Source organism: Podarcis melisellensis, assembly GCF_964234715.1.
Source record: "Podarcis melisellensis genome assembly, chromosome: 4".
Taxonomy (NCBI): domain Eukaryota; kingdom Metazoa; phylum Chordata; class Lepidosauria; order Squamata; family Lacertidae; genus Podarcis; species Podarcis melisellensis.
This window is the reverse complement of record NC_138531.1, coordinates 104,727,633-104,743,908: the sequence shown is the minus strand read 5'-3', so window position 1 is coordinate 104,743,908 and position 16,276 is coordinate 104,727,633. Positions and strand designations below refer to the sequence as shown.

At 47.6% G+C, this 16,276-nt stretch overlaps 1 protein-coding gene across 8 annotated transcripts in view; it reads left to right on the top strand.

The window, feature by feature from the left end:
* Nucleotides 1-16,276, top strand: part of LOC309369076 (uncharacterized protein) — a 205,244-nt gene that overhangs the window by 175,276 nt on the left and 13,692 nt on the right. For 3 of the 8 annotated variants that reach the window (XM_081909685.1, XM_081909683.1, XM_081909681.1), the window contains one exon: nt 12,216-12,342. The exons of the other annotated variants lie outside the window; for them this stretch is intronic. In XM_081909685.1, the coding sequence (XP_081765811.1) occupies nt 12,216-12,342 (127 nt within the window). The remainder of the gene's footprint in view (nt 1-12,215; nt 12,343-16,276) is intronic. 8 annotated transcript variants of the gene reach the window in all.

Genomic DNA, 16,276 nt, shown 5'->3' with positions numbered 1-16,276 from the left:
TCAAAATTACAAAAAGTATTATTACAAAACTCAAAAAAGAATATATCTAAAATGTATAATTTATTATTAGAATGGGAATTAAAGGATGAAGAAGTAAAAGAAGTTATGATTAAATGGGCATGTGATATAGGATATGTAATTCGGCTGGAACAATGGGAGAAATTATGGAAAGATATTAAATTCACGGCATGTTATACAATAAGAGAAAATTTTATGAAAATGGTGTACCAATGGTACTTAACTCCGGTAAAATTGGGTAAAATTTACAAATTAAAATCGAATACCTGTTGGAGATGCAAAAAAGAAATAGGAACAATTTTTCACATGTGGTGGGAATGCCGACCAATTAAAAATTCTGGAATGAAATCTACGAAGAACTCAAAAAGATGTTTAAAATATCTTTCAGTAAAAAACCGGAGGCATTCCTTTTAGGTTTAATTACAAATGATATTCCCGAAAATCAAAGGAAAGTATTCCTTTATGCAACAACAGCTGCCAGGATGCTTATAGCAAAAAACTGGAAAGGGAGAAAAATTCCATCAGTGAAAGATTGGCAAATTAAATTTTGTGAATACATAAATCTGGCAAGACTCACAGCATACATAAGGGGACAATCGGACCAGAAATTATTAAAAGAATGGGGTTGTGTTATAGAGTATATGAAAAAACATTGTTCTGGAGTACATATATTGGTATGTAATGAATGATGCTTTACAGGGTTAAAGAAAAAGAAAAATGGTGTTTTAAAAAAAAGTACAAAGGTGAAAGTAATCTAATTAGACACAACAATATAGTAAGAGTAAATTTTTTGAGGTCTTAGAACAAAGGAAGGAAATCAATACGTGTATATGTACGTAATGATATGTTTTTTTTCTGTAGATGTGTGCTTTTTCATTTATGTTTAGCTTAGTTTTGTTTCCTGCGTTTTTTTTTCCTTTTTCTTTTCTGTTTTTTTTGTCTGTTCCTTTTTTTTTCTTTGTATAGTATTATTTTGGATTCAATGTTTGTAATTTTTGTTATGATTCTGCATTGAAAATAAAAAAAAAGAAGAAGAATCCTTACTCCTCATAAACTCTGCTAGTAATATTGGAAAGCTTCCTATCTCAGCACTTGTACCAGGAAATAGTATTAGTATAAATCCTCATTTGCAAAGTTAAAGCACAAAGAAAAGGAACAGACGCAGTCAAATTTCAATATGCTTGGTTTACATTTATTGCATGTATCATCATCAAAACAAACATGCCACCAATGCTCTTTTTCCAGAAAAAAGGGTGCCGGAACTGACTCTTATAATGGTGTCCACCTGAGAGGTGTCAGAACTGAGCCCTGCATGCCCTGAGCCCTGACCTTCAACAGAGGGTAACTCATGGAGAACTGTACTTGCATTGAAAGATAGATCTGCACAAACTCAGAACTGGACTCTGCTAATAACAAGGCCAGTGGAAGTGATAATATTCCGTCTGAACTATTTAAAATTTTAAACAATGATGCTGTCAAGGTGCTACACTCAATATGCCAGCAAATTTGGAAAACTCAGCAGTGGCCAGAGGATTGGAGAAAACCAGTCTACATCCCAATCCCAAAGAAGGGCAGTGCCAAAGAATGCTCCAACTACCGCACAATTGCACTCATTTCACACGCTAGCAAGGTTATGCTTAAAATTCTACAAGGAAGGCTCAAGCAGTATGTGGACCAAGAACTCCCAGAAGTGCAAGCTGGATTTAGAAGAGGCAGAGGAACCAGAGACCAAATTGCAAACATGCGCTGGATTATGGAGAAAGCTAGAGAGTTCCAGAAAGACATCTACTTCTGCTTCATTGACTATGCAAAAGCCTTTGACTGTGTCGACCGCGGCAAACTATGGCAAGTTCTTAAAGAAATGGGAGTGCCTGATCACCTCATCTGTCTCCTGAGAAATCTCTATGTGGGACAAGAAGCTACAGTTAGAACTGGATATGGAACAACTGATTGGTTCAAAATTGGGAAAGGAGTACGACAAGGCTGTATTTTGTCTCCCTGCTTATTTAACTTATATGCAGAATTCATCATGCGAAAGGCTGGGCTGGATGAATCCCTAGCCGGAATTAAGATTGCCGGAAGAAATATCAACAACCTCAGATATGCAGATGACACAACCTTGATGGCAGAAAGTGAGGAGGAATTAAAGAACCTTTTAATGAGGGTGAAAGAGGACAGCGCAAAATATGGTCTGAAGCTCAACATCAAAAAAACGAAGATCATGGCCACTGGTCCCATCACCTCCTGGCAAATAGAAGGGGAAGAAATGGAGGCAGTGAGAGATTTTACTTTCTTGGGCTCCATGATCACTGCAGAGGGTGACAGCAGCCACGAAATTAAAAGACCCCTGCTTCTTGGGAGAAAGGTGATGGCAAACCTAGACAGCATCTTCAAAAGCAGAGTGCTCACTGGAAGGAAAAATCGTGAAGCTGAGGCTCTGTTAGAGACTTCAGAATCCGGACCAGAATGGAAAAATCCGGGCAGCAATATTTTTTATTGACTTTGGTTTATTTGTCAGACAAGCAAAGCAAAGTGGGTACATTCAGCAAAAATGAGAGAATGCCCACCGTCAGTCAGATGCAGACAACTTTTATACCTTTTGGCAAAAGCACAGTTCAGCCCTTGACCCACCCCTTACACATTCCTCTTTATACATATTCATTAAAAGCTCTACCAATGAAAGAATTGATGGTGGCCTTTCGGTTCCAGGCTGCATTATCCACTAGGGGGCACTAATGGCTTAAAATCTATCTGACCTCTTTACTATTTCCCGTAACTACTCCTGCCCCCTATCTCAGGAAAGGGGTCCTGTGGTTTTAACAGGTTCAGGTGTAAGTCTTCTTTTAGAATTTTGTGGTGGGCTAGATATCCTGCTTCTTGCTCTCTCCTCGGTCTGTTTACTGGAATTGGGTCAACAGCTAGAGCAGGTGTAAAATGTTCTGACCACATTTGCTGCATTCGCAAAGAATGCTTTTGCAAACAGAAGAGAGATAGCTTTTAGCCTTTTTAGCTTTTAGTTTGCTTTCTAAGATGGCTTTCAGCTTATAAAATGTCTCCAGCCTGGCTCTCCAAAGTGGACCTCTGGTCTCCACTCCTTCAGCTCCAGTACTTTGGCCACCTCATGAGAAGAGAAGACTCCCTGGATAAGACCCTGATGTTGGGAAAGATGGAGGGCACAAGGAGAAGGGGACGACAGAGGACAAGATGGTTGGACAGTGTTCTTGAAGCTACAAACATGAGTCTGACCAAACTGCGGAAGGTAGTGGAAGACAGGAGGGCCTGGCGTGCTCTGGTCCAGGGGGTCACAAAGAGGCGGACACGACTAAACGACTAAACAACAACGAACAACGCTCCAGCCTGGGCTGCGCTGCTCCTCCGCTTCCTGGCGTAGGGACTGAGGGAGATGCTCAGAGCCCAGCCAAGAGCCAAAGGCCCCCCCAAAAAGGGACAGAGGGAGATGCTCAGAGCCCAGCCAAGAGCCAAAGGCCCCCCAAAAAAGGGACCGAGGGAGATGCTCAGAGCCCAGCCGAGAGCCAAAGGCCCCCCCCAAAAAGGGACCGTGGGAGATGCTCAGAGCCCAGCCAAGAGCCAAAGGGACCGAGGGAGATGCTCAGAGCCCAGCCAAGCGCCAAATGACCCCCCCAAAGGGACCGAGGGAGATGCTCAGAGCCGAGCCAAGAGCCAAAGACCCCCCCAAAAAGGGACCAAGGGAGATGCTCAGAGCCCAGCCAAGAGCCAAAGGCCCCCCAAAAAGGGACCAAGGGAGATGCTCAGAGCCCAGCCAAGAGCCAAAGGCCCCCCCAAAAAGGGACCAAGGGAGATGCTCAGAGCCCAGCCAAGAGCCAAAGGCCCCCCCAAAAAAGGGACTGAGGGAGATGCTCAGAGCCCAGCCAAGAGCCAAAGGCCCCCCCAAAAAGGGACCAAGGGAGATGCTCAGAGCCCAGCCAAGAGCCAAAGACCCCCCAAAAAGGGACCAAGGGAGATGCTCAGAGCCCAGCCAAGAGCCAAAGGCCCCCCCAAAAAAGGGACTGAGGGAGATGCTCAGAGCCCAGCCAAGAGCCAAAGGCCCCCCCAAAAAAGGGACCAAGGGAGATGCTCAGAGCCCAGCCAAGAGCCAAAGCCCCCCCCCAAAGGGACCGAGGGAGATGCTCAGAGCCCAGCCAAGAGCCAAAGCCCCCCCCAAAAAGAGACCGAGGGAGATGCTCAGAGCCCAGCCAAGGGCCAAAGGCCCCCCCCAAAGGGACCGAGGGAGAGGCTCAGAGCCCAGCCAAGAGCCAAAGGCCCCCCAAAAGGGACCGAGGGAGATGCTCAGAGCCCAGCCAAGAGCCAAAGGCCCCCCCAAAAGGGACCGAGGGAGATGCTCAGAGCCCAGCCAAGAGCCAAAGGACCCCCCAAAAGGGACCAAGGGAGATGCTCAGAGCCCAGCCAAGAGCCAAAGGACCCCCCAAAAGGGACCGAGGGAGATGCTCAGAGCCCAGCCAAGAGCCAAAGGCCCCCCCAAAAAAGAGACCGAGGGAGATGCTCAGAGCCCAGCCAAGAGCCAAAGGCCCCCCAAAAAAGGGACTGAGGGAGATGCTCAGAGCCCAACAAGAGCCAAAGCCCCCCCCCAAAAGGATCCCTTGCCATAGGCGGATCCAGGGGGAAGCTGCCCCCTTAGAGCCATTCAAAATAATGAAGAGCTGAGGTTCAGGAAGGCGAGAGAGGGCTGAGTGTGGGGGGGGGGTACTGGCCTTGCAAGGGTTAAAGGGAACCGAGCTGCCTTCCTAGAGAGGACAGGAAGCAAGGGGGGCAGGTCCTCCAGAGCCAAGGCCCCCCCCTCCCCAGTCCTTCCCTGCTTCTATGTCTCTCCTGCAAGGGCTGCCTCGCTGTCTCTCCTGGGATCTGGTGAGTCTCCCCTCTCTCTGGGATCTGGTGGGGGTCCCAGGGCTGCAGCAGGGGAGGAGGCCTGGGGGGCCAGATCTGCTCCTGCAGGGGGGGGGGCCCAAGTCAGGGGGGAGGGGAGGGTCCTGCCAGGGAGGGGCCAGGGCTGCCACGCTCTCCTTCCTGCAGAGCAGAGGATCCCAAACTCATCTGGCCTCCCCCCCCTTCAGAAAAAATCACCTTTCTTTAAACAAAGGAGTCCCTGGGACTTTACCTCTGTGTGACGTCGCTCATCGTCATTGCAGAACAGAGGGAAGATGTGCAAGTGGTTTTCCAAAGCTGGACGAGGAGGTGGGCTAGACCCCCCCCCAAAAAAAAACCACGGGGAGGGGAGGAAGGAAGGAAATGTTGGAGAGAAAGGCCAGGAATAAAGAGAGTGATCCCAGCCCAGAGTCTGGCTGCTGCATTGGGGACCAGTTTCCCAGTGTCTCCCAGGGCAGCTCCCCACGGAGGCCACCTCAGCAATCCCCTCGCACCCAGAGCAGGGCATCCCAGGACCCCATCCTCTCTCTCCCAAAGGGATTGTTGCTGGCAAAGCAGCCGGAAATGGGCGCTGCTACTCACTGAGCCTCCGGGGACCTGGGCATCAGTGGCTGTGTGTGTGTTCAGCCATCTAAGAGAATAATAATACTAACTTACCCTCCTAAATTTCAAGTGAGATGTCTTTGGCCCCGTCCACTTGGCCCTCAGGGAGTTGGCCAGATACATACCTGGCCCTTGGAGCAAAGGAAAAGAGACCCCACCCCAGGAGTCTGCTTTCTTTGTCTTCTCCTCCTCCTCCTCCTCCTCCAGAAACCTCATGGTTTGGCCTGTGGTGCAATCCAGCCCTGGTTCTAATAATAATAATAATAATAATAATAATAATAATAATAATAATAATAATAATAATATACTCCACCCACTCTTGGTGTCTCCCAATAGAATACTAAAAACAGAATGAAGCATCAAACATTTAAAACTTCCCTAAACAGGGCTGCCTTCAGATGTCTTCTAAACATCAGATAGTAGTTTATTTCCTTGACATGTGATGGGAGGGCATTCCACAGGGCGGGTGCCACCACCGAGAAGGCCCTCTGCCTGGTTTCCTGTAACCTCTTTCCTCGCAATGAGGGAACCGCCAGAAGGCCCTTGGTGCTGGACGTCACTGTCCGGACAGAACAATGGGGTAGACTTCAGGTATACTGGACTGAGGCTGTTTAGGGCTTTCAAGGTTAGCAGCAACTCTTTGAATTGTGCCTGGAAATGTACTGGTAGCCAATGTAGGTCTTTCTGGATTGGTGGTATGTGGTCACGGAGGCCACTCCCAGTCACCAGCTCCCAGTCTAGCTACCGCGTTCTGGATTACGGTAGTTGTAGTTTCTGGGTCACCTTCAAAGGTAGCCCCACGTAGAGTGCATGGCAGTAGTCCAAGCGGGAGATAACTAGAGCATGCAGCACTCTGGCGAGACAGTCAGCTGGCAGATAGGGTCTCAGCCTACGTACCAGATGGAGCTGGTAAACAGCCACCCTGGACACAGAATTGATCTGCAGCTCGATGGACAGATGTGAGTCCAAAATGTCTCCCAGGCTGCGCACATGGTCCTTCAGGGGCACAGTTGTCCCATTCAGGAGCAGGGAGTCCTCCACACCTGCCCACCCCCTGTCCCCCCAAAACAGTACTTCTGTCTTGCCAGGATTCAACCTCAATCTGTTAGCCTCCATCCATCCTCCAACCGCTTCCAGACACTCACACAGGACCTTCACCGCCTTCACATGTTCTGATTTAAAGGAGAGGTAGAGCTGGGTATCATCCGCATACTGATGAACACCCAGCCCAAACCCCCTGATGATCCCTCCCAGTGGCTTCATATATATGTTAAAAAGCAAGGGGGAGAGGACAGAACCCTGGGGCACCCCACAAGTGAGAGCCCAAAGCTCTGAAGACTCATCCCCCCCCCCACCACTTTTTGGACTCGGCCCAGGAGGAAGGAGATTAACCACTGTATGACAGTGCCCCCAGCTCCCAGCCCCTCTAGCCGGTCCAGAAGGATGTCGTGGTTGATGGTATCAAAGGCCGCTGAGAGATCCAGCAGAACTAGGAAGCAGTTCTCACCTTAGCCCGCCAGAAATCATGAACCAGCGCGACCAAGGGAATTTCAGTCCCATGGTGAATCCCGACTGGAAGGGATCCAAATGGTCCGCATCCTCCAGGTGTGCCTGGAGTTGTTCAGCAACTACTCGCTCAATCACCTTGCCCAAGAATGGGAAATGTGAGACTGGGCGATAGCTGGCTATATTGTTGTTGTTGTTGTTTAGTCGCTTAGTTGTGTTCGACTCTTCGCGACCCCCTGGACCAGAGCACGCCAGGCCAAATTGGCTGGGTCTAAAGATGTTTTTTTAAGTAGCGGTTTAATGACCACCTCTTTCAGCGGGTCTGGGAAGGCTCCCTCACAGAGGGAAGCATTCACCACCCTGCAGAGCCCATCACCCAGCCCTTCCCGGTTGGCTTTTCTGAGCCAGGATGATCAAGGAGAAAGGTGGTCAGTTTCACTTGTCCAAGCAGCCTGTCCACATCTTTGGAGGTAACAAACTTGAACTGATCCCACGCAACCTGACTAGACGGGACTCTAGCACTCTCCCACCCTGGCCCTGCTCCCATGGTGGAGTCTACCTCTTTCCAAATCTGGGTCATTTAACTGCAAAAAACTTTGCCAAATCATTGAAGGAGATCTCAGGGTCCTTTTGAGGCCCCAATGACGCAGGTGGTTCCACTAAATTGTGAACCACCTGAAAGAGTCTCCTGGTGTTGTTTTCTGCAGATGCAATAGAGGCGGTGAAGAAAGCCATTGCTATTGCCACTTGGTAGGCTCGACATTGAGCTCTAACCTGTATTTTGTCAGATTCAGAGTGTGTTTTCTGCCACCGACACTCTAGCCATCTCAGTATTTTTTTCATCGTCTTCAGCTTCGGGAAGAACCACGGGGCTGTCCAGGCGCCACAAGGAAATCAGCTGAAAGGCCATCAACATGGGATAAAACATCCCCTCCTCCTTTCTGGAAACCATTTGGATCCATTATGTACCGGGGGTGGGCCATCCAAATCAGTCCCTCCTCCCTGCAGAGGGGAAGGGTCGTGGAGAAGTCCAGTTGCACCAGGAAGTGATCCGACCATGACACTTCTTTTGTTTCGGTTTCACTTCGTGTCAGATCACCCACATCCAGCCAAGTCGTGGATGGCAGTGGTCTCATGAATTCTTGACCTGGCATTGCACAGCAGCTCACGTGGGTCTCCCTTGCTGATTCCAGTATCCACCCGGTCAAGACCAGACCCGGAGGCAGGGATAGTCCTCAAACAATGACATGGTCTGGTCATAGTGTAACTCCTCCTCCTACCCGTGATCACTGTGATCGGGTGTCCCAGTGCTCCCCCCCCCCGGGGAACCCGCCCCCTGCCATTCTGTTGAATGGGGCCGACTCCCAGACAGCCCCGACCCTCTCACCTAAAGAACAAAACAAACAAAAAATAAAAATATTTACTACTAATAATAAAAACTTTTACGTAACAAAGCATTTGCTTTGTAGGATTGGCAAGAGCTTCTCATTAAGACAGAACTTGGCAGAAGACCAAAGGGTTCCTTCCCATCTCTTAGAGACTTCCAGAGAGCACAAATGGATGAGCGAGACTCAGCTGGCCCTGCAGCAAGAAGAGGCCATGTCATCCAAACCGGGAGCAGTGGGGGATTCTGGGAAAACTCTGTGCAGAAGATCCTGAGTGAGGAGGACACCCTCCGCTCAGAGGTGCAGAGCCAGCAATTGAGGCAGTTCTGCTGCCAGGAGGCCAAAGGACCCCGAGAGGTTTGCCGCCGACTCTACCAATTTTGCCGCCAATGGCTGAAGCCAGAAAGGCACACGAAAGCTGAGATGCTGGACCTGGTGATCTTGGAGCAGTTCCTGGCTGTCCTTCCCCCGGAGATGGAGAGCTGGGTGAGGGACTGTGGAGCGGAGACCAGTTCCCAGGCAGTGGCCCTGGCCGAAGGTTTTCTCCTGAGTCAGGCAGAGGAGAGAAAGCAGGTGAGAGAGACTTTCCTCTGGATACTCCCAAGGGGCTCCAAACAGGATGGAGAACATCCCATAATGCTCTACTGTTGGCCCATTCTTTTTCTGGGAAGGCATCCATGGGATGAGATCTAACACCCTTAAAGATTCTGTCTTTGTCATTCTCTTTCTAACATTTCTCACCATTCATTCTCTGTTTGGAATCGCTCTTTCAGAAAAGGGATCATTTTGCAGAAATGGACCTGGATTCCTGTGAGGCAGAGAGGCCTCCGTTGGACACCAGAGAGAGGCCACTGGGTAAGGAGGAAGGTGGCTTTTCTCCGTTTGGTCTATTCTGTTGCTTTCCCAACTAATCTGTGGGGTTTTTAAATCTTTTTTGGGGGGGGCACAGTTGGGAACAAGGGTACAAAGGAAGTGAGAAGTATTTCTGCACGACTAACATATGAAATGGGCACAAATGTCCAACTGCACTCAGCAGGAAAGGCTTTCTGAAAGTCCCATCTGTAGTTAGAGATGCCCTGTTTCCTCTCTGAGAGAAGCAGGCACTCCTAGCATCCTGCTTACCTTTTTTTCTTTTGCAGGTGACAGAATGATGTTGGCAAGACCTCCTGATCCGCCTTTTCATGGGGGCAGAAGGGAAGCAGCGGCTGTGGCACCAGATCAGGTCAGGGGAAGCTGCCTTGTGGGGTCAGAGCCCGAGGGATGGAGCAATGTCATGGACTGGTTGGGCACAGAGGAATGGTGGGAGGAAGCAGCCGGGGAACCAGGAAGGGAAGACGTCTAAAGCCCAAGGAGTGGAGGTGGAGGAAGGATGAGCGGTCAGAGGGAGGAGCCTGGGAAGAGGAGGTGTCAGAAGCTGAAGGGGCAACAGGGCTTAGTGAGCTGGGAGACTCTGTGGCAGAATGCAGTCCAGAATCGGAGGCAGAAGTGGGAGGAGACGAGTGGGAGGAGGGAGGATGAGAGGCTGAGGTGAGTCAGGAGAAGGAGGAGCTACCGGGGGCTCCCTCTCCTTCTGCCAGAAGCCACCCTCCCTGCTTGTCTCTCGGAGGCAGGAGATGTCTGAGAATGGAAGGGCAAAGGCAGGCTGCACACTGGCGCACTGTTCAATCGCTTGCCAGAAACCCCAGAGAGGAGGGGGCTTGGAAAGCTGTGGGGAGTTGGGGGCCTTCACTCTTGGCAACTGCTTTTGTGGAGGAAGACACTGTCTTAAAATTCTACTCAATATTGATCCAGAGCAGAACTACAATGTATAGTTAGCAGAGTGAAATTGTAAAGACGTTGCAGTATTCCCCAAAATAGACCAGAGGCAATTGTATTTCATCCAGCAGAGCTTTACTGCTACTGAAGACAAATGAGCATAATGGATCCCAAATCCAAAACGTTCAGGATTGGCCCTGTTCATAAGACATCCAGTTGCAGCAGACTTAACTGAAATTTCCCACAACTTATAATAAATTTAAACCTTAAGACTCAGCATACTATGTACAGAACATCAGAAGGAAGAGAGAGAGAGAGAGAGAGAGAGAGAGAGAGAGAGAGAGAGAGAGAGAGTGAAATCCAGGCTCCTTCTGGCCTCTTCTTATAGTCAGCATGACCTTGACAGAAGAGATGACAGAACCCCTTTAACCCAGCTGTACTCAGCTTCTCTGAAGGAATAACCCAAACATCAGGAACCTTCTGCTTGTTTCTTTTACGCAGAGAAGCTTCCAGAACCCTCTTGAATTAATTAGTATTGTTGTTTTTGTTTAGTCGTTTAGTCGTGTCCGCCTCTTTGTGACCCCCTGGACCGGAGCACGCCAGGTCCTCCTGTCTTCCACTACCTTCCGCAGTTTGGTCAGACTCATGCTGGTAGCTTTGAGAACACTGTCCCACCATCTCGTCCTCTTCTCTTCTCATGAGATGGCCAAAGTATTGGAGTCTCAGCTTCACGATCTGTCCTTCCAGTGAGCACTCAGGGCTGATTTCCTTCAGAATGGAGAAGTTGGATCTTCTTGCAGTCCATGGGACTCCCAAGAGTCTCCTCCAGCACCATAATTCAAAAGCATCCGTTCTTCGGCGATCAGCCTTCTTTATGGCCCAGCTCTCACTTCCATACATCACTACTGGGAAAATCATATGTTTAACTATACGGACCTTTGTTGGTAAGGTGATGTCTCTGCTTTTTAAGTGCTGTCTAGGTTTGTCATTGCTTTTCTCCGAAGAAGCAGGCGCCTTTTAATTTCGTGGCTGCTGTCACCCTCTGCAGTGATCTTGGAGCCCAAGAAAGTAAAATCTCTCACTGCCTCCATTTCTTCCCCTTCTATTTGCCAGGAGGTGACGGGCCCAGTGGCCATGATCTTTGTTTTTTGATGTTGAGCTTCAAACCATATTTTGCACTCTCCTCTTTCACCCTCATTAAAAGGTTCTTTAATTCCTCCTCACTTTCTGCCATCAATGTTTTGTCATCTGCATATCTGAGATTGTTGATATTTCTTCCGGCAAACTTAATTCCGGTGAGGGATTCATCCAGTCCAGCCTTTCGCATGATGAATTCTGCATATAAGTTAAATAAGCAGGGGGACAATATACAGCCTTGTCGTACTCCTTTATAGGAAATATCAATATCAGATCCATACTTTCTGCACTATGAAATGCAAAGTGACAGACCCTCCGGGAATGAGCTGCTCATTACGCCTGAAACTCAGCCAAGATTGTGAATATCGTGTTCTTGCTGATAAAGAGTAAACTCCAGCTGTGAAGTGTGGGATTTCCTGCCCAGATAGCTCTGTGACACCAGCCTTCTGAATGTTGCCAGTAGGATTCATCTGTGGTTGCAGTTTCCATGGGATCCTAGAGTTGAAAGGGACCCCAAGGGTCATCAAGTCCCACCCCCTGCATTGCCGGAGTCTCAGCTGGATCACCCAAGACAGATGGCCATCCAAACTAGGCTTCTTGTATTATTAGAAGTATGGAAAAAATGGAGAAGGGGGAGGATGATTTGTTAAGAGATGTAAAGGCAATATAAAGTTAAGAAATGCATAAGAAGTGGTGAAAATGGTGGATCATCAGAGGTGCTGATGGAAGTCCAAAAAGATTGTATGAGGGATAGGTTTTGTGGTACATTGTATAATTTATTAGTTAAAATTAAAAATATATATATAAAAAGAAATAGCACAGCAATTTACAGGAAGGAAACCACAGAGCATTGTGTTGCAGATCATATTTCTGCTGTCTAAGAGGAGGACATTTCCCTTTTTCTTTTAGGGTCCAGTGTGCTTTGAAGATGTCGCTGTTTGTTTCACGGATGAGGAGTGGGCGTTGCTGGATCCTGACCAGAGAGCTCTGCATAAGGACGTCATGGAGGAGAATCGTGGGATCGTGGCCTCTCTTGGTAAGCCTCTGTGTGGGAAAGTCATATCTGCCTGGAAATTCAAAAAATACCTCTATGTGACAAACCTCACATATTTTCACAGAGCTCAACAGCGCCCCCTACTGTTGGAAAAACGCCCAGGAAGGCCATCACCTTCCCAAGACACTGGGGTGTCTCTCCGGTGGTCTCTCTCTGGCTGTAAATCTTCCTCAGTCCAGAGAGACCAGTGATAAGCGACCCCTCCCTCCTGAGAGGGAGAAGAAAAAGACAATCAGTAGCTATAAACTACTTTATTTACAGTCCATATATACAGAGAACCCACCAGCATGTCCGCTCTCTCTCTCAGCAGCAGTTCAGAACAACATCTCACACAGAAGTGAAAGTGACTTCTGTCGCAGTCCCCAACAGTACCGAGACTCCCTGTCTCACGCTCTCAGACACTCACGTGATATAAACAACCATAGTGCTACTTGCTGACCAGCTGGTGAGATAAAGATCCTAACACCTACAACACCTGGGAACCTAACCCCCCCCCCCCAATAAACAGTAAATTACAGTTCTTTTCTGAGAACCATCTTCCTCCAGTTCTGCCTCTTTATACCACGGTTGGGCTGGTCTGAACTGCCCAGGCCATTTTAAATGTCAGCTTCAGAGTTGTTACGAAAGATAAGTAGCTTCTGTCAGGTTTTCTGTTTTTGTTTTCTTGGGTTGACCCAAGAGACGCCTGACATTGGCGATGGACATACGACCCTGAAAGTGGCTAGGTTCCTGGTCGCTGTCCTTACACAAAAGCGACGCCAAGGAGCACTACAAGCTAACTAAGGCGTAGTATGCCATTCTATTTTATAGTATTTTATTGTTATAGTGGTGTTTTAGCGGCTGTTTTTCCCCCCATGTGCACAAGCTATTATTTATGTGTTGTTTTTACCTGTATGGGCCTATGGCCGTAATAAATATTGTTGTTGTTGTTGTTGGCGATGGAGGGGAAGCCATGACTGGGCCAAACAAAATCCGTCCCAGAGAAGAGCCAGGCTTATTGAGTCTCAGGTAGTAGTTGCAGTGATAATAATAGTAGTCATTTTTATTTATCCCCTGCCCATCTGGCCGGGTTGCCCCAGCCACTCTGGGTGGCTTCCAAGACATACATACACATGAAACATTAATAATAACCATCTGGTCCCATATAAAAAATACATTAACTTTAAATGAACAGCTAGTGGCTAAAATCGTGGAAACGTTTTAAAAAGTGTGTTTCCGAGGTTTGATGGCTCATAGCACCACTTTTTTCGGAGTGATACCATAGGAAAGATAATTTGATGAAGAATGCAATGCAATAACTTTTATGAAGGAGTATTTATTAGAACAGCAGTCATAAAAAAGAAATGTGAAACACATAGAAAAAGGGAGATATACAGAAATTCTCACCATGTCAATTAATACTGACTTCGGTAACCTTTAGCTTTAATTACGGCCTTACAACGTCTTCCCATGGAGTGAAGCAAGTTTTTTAGTTCTGCAGCTGTGATAATCTGAAACCAAGATGGAATTATTAATAATAATAATAATAATAATAATAATAATAATAATAATAATAATAATAATAAAAATTTATTTATACCCTGGCCTCCGTAGCCAAGACCAGGCTCAGGGTGGCTAACAACCAGTAATAAAATCAAAACAAAAAAAATTCCTTCCAGTAGCACCTTAAAGACCAACTAAGTTAGTTCTTGGTATGAGCTTTCGTGTGCATGCACACTTCTTCAGATACACGAAAGCTCATACCAAGAACTAACTTAGTTGGTCTTTAAGGTGCTACTGGAAGGAATTTTTTTTGTTTTGACTATGGCAGACCAACACGGCTACAACATTAAAATACAACATTAAAACATTAGGATGTAGCCTCTTCACAGGAGGAAAAAGGAAAAAGAAAGAGGGGGAGGGAATCAAACTGATTCTAAGCCATAGGCCAGGTGGAACAACTCTGTCTTACAGGCCCTGCGGAAAGAAATCAGATCCTGCAGGGCCCTGGTCTCATGAGACAGAGCGTTCCACCAGGCCGGTGCCAGTGTTGAGAGGGTCCTAGGCCGTGAAGGGCTTGAAAGGTCAAAAGCAGCACCTTGAGTCTGACCCTGTACTCCACCGGGAGCCAGTGCAGCTGGAAAAGCACTGGGTGAATATGCTCCCATGGCAGAGACCCCGTGAGGAGCCTCGCTGCAGCATTCTTCACCCGCTGGAGTTTCTGGGAGAGCTTCAAGGGCAGCCCCGCGTAGAGCGAATTACAGTAGTCAAGCCTGGAGGTGACCATCGCATGGATCACTGTGGCCAGACCAAGGTGGGGAAGGTAAGGGACCAACTGCTTGATGCGGCGAAGGTGGGAAAATGTCGCCTAGGCCTGTTGTTGTAACCTGTGCCTCCATGGAAAGGGAGGCGTCAAGGATTACACCCAAACTCCACCCGCTGGAGTTTCTGGGAGAGCTTCAAGAGCAGCCCCGCGTAGAGCGAATTACAGTAGTCAAGCCTGGAGGTGACCATCGCATGGATCACTGTGGCCAGGTCGGGGCGGGAAAGGTGGGAAAATGTCGCCTTGGCTGTTGTTGTATAACCTGCGCCTCCATGGAAAGGGAGGCGTCAAGGATTACACCCAAACTCTTAACGGAAGGCAATGGCAAGAGAAGGGAGTTGGTCCCTCATCATTTCGCTTGGGCTATTCCCAGGCCATTCCAGCAGTGGAAGAGGATTTCACATTCAGGCTCAAGTATTTGGTTTATGTATTTGGGGGCATTGACGTTCCCATTAATGACACAAATTCTGCCCACACCTTTTGCTATCATACAACCCCAGATCATCACACTGTCTGGGTGTTTCACGGTCGGTGTAATGCAAGTAGGATGTAAATCTTCTCCGATTCTCCTCCTCGCGTATTTCATGCCCTCACTACCAAGCAAGGAGATTGGGGTCTCATCACTCCAAATAACACTGTCCCATTGTTCCGCTGTCCAGTTACCATGGGTTTAAGCCCAGTTTAATCTTTTCCACCTTGGCTTGAGAGATAATGGCTTTTCCCTTGGAATTCTAGCATTTAGACCAGTCCTTGCACTCAGCTTCACCTTCCATTGCCCCATGTCATCTTGTAAACACCCAGATGTTTTTCTTCTGTCATGCAGGCACAGTCTCTCCATTCTTCGATCATCACTTGCTGTTGTGCACCTTTTCCTGCCTTTATCAGTCTGATTTTGGAGTGACTGAATCTCCTTATGTTGTTCTTTAGTCGTGTCCACTTCTTCATGACCCCCTGGACCCGAGCACACCAGGCCCTCCTGTCTTCCACTGCCTCCCGCAGTTTGCTGAGACTCATGTCTGTAGCCTCAAGAACACCGTCCAACCATCTCGTCCTCTGACGTCCCCTTCTCCTTGTGCCCTCCATCCTTCCCAACATCAGGGTCTTCTCCAGGGAGTCTTCTCTTCTCATGAGGTTGGCAAAGCATTGGAGCCTCAGCTTCAGGATCTGTCCTTCCAGTGAGCACTCAGGGCTGATTTCCTTCAGAATGGATAGGTTTGATCTTGCAGTCCATGGGAGTCTCCTTTTTATTTTTATTTTTTTAAAAAGATATTTATTAAAGTTTCAAAAAAATATTACAATAATAAGAAGAAGAGTAAAAAAAAAGAAACAAAGATAGATAATACTTTATTTGGCTATAAGCCCACAAGATAAAACCAATCAATAAATAAAATAGCATTTTACATTCTAAAATATCTACTAAAATATTTCAACGCATAATCTCCTTCACGTTACATACAATCTCTAGATGTACCATATTGTGGCCTTGAATATAAAGATGGTGGATAGAGTTTACTAGATTTTTAATAGTCATGCAGCATTCCATGAAGTCTTTTATATGAAAGAACTGAATTCAGGAATCTTGCAACCTGTAATGTTCTATAAGAGTCAATGTCC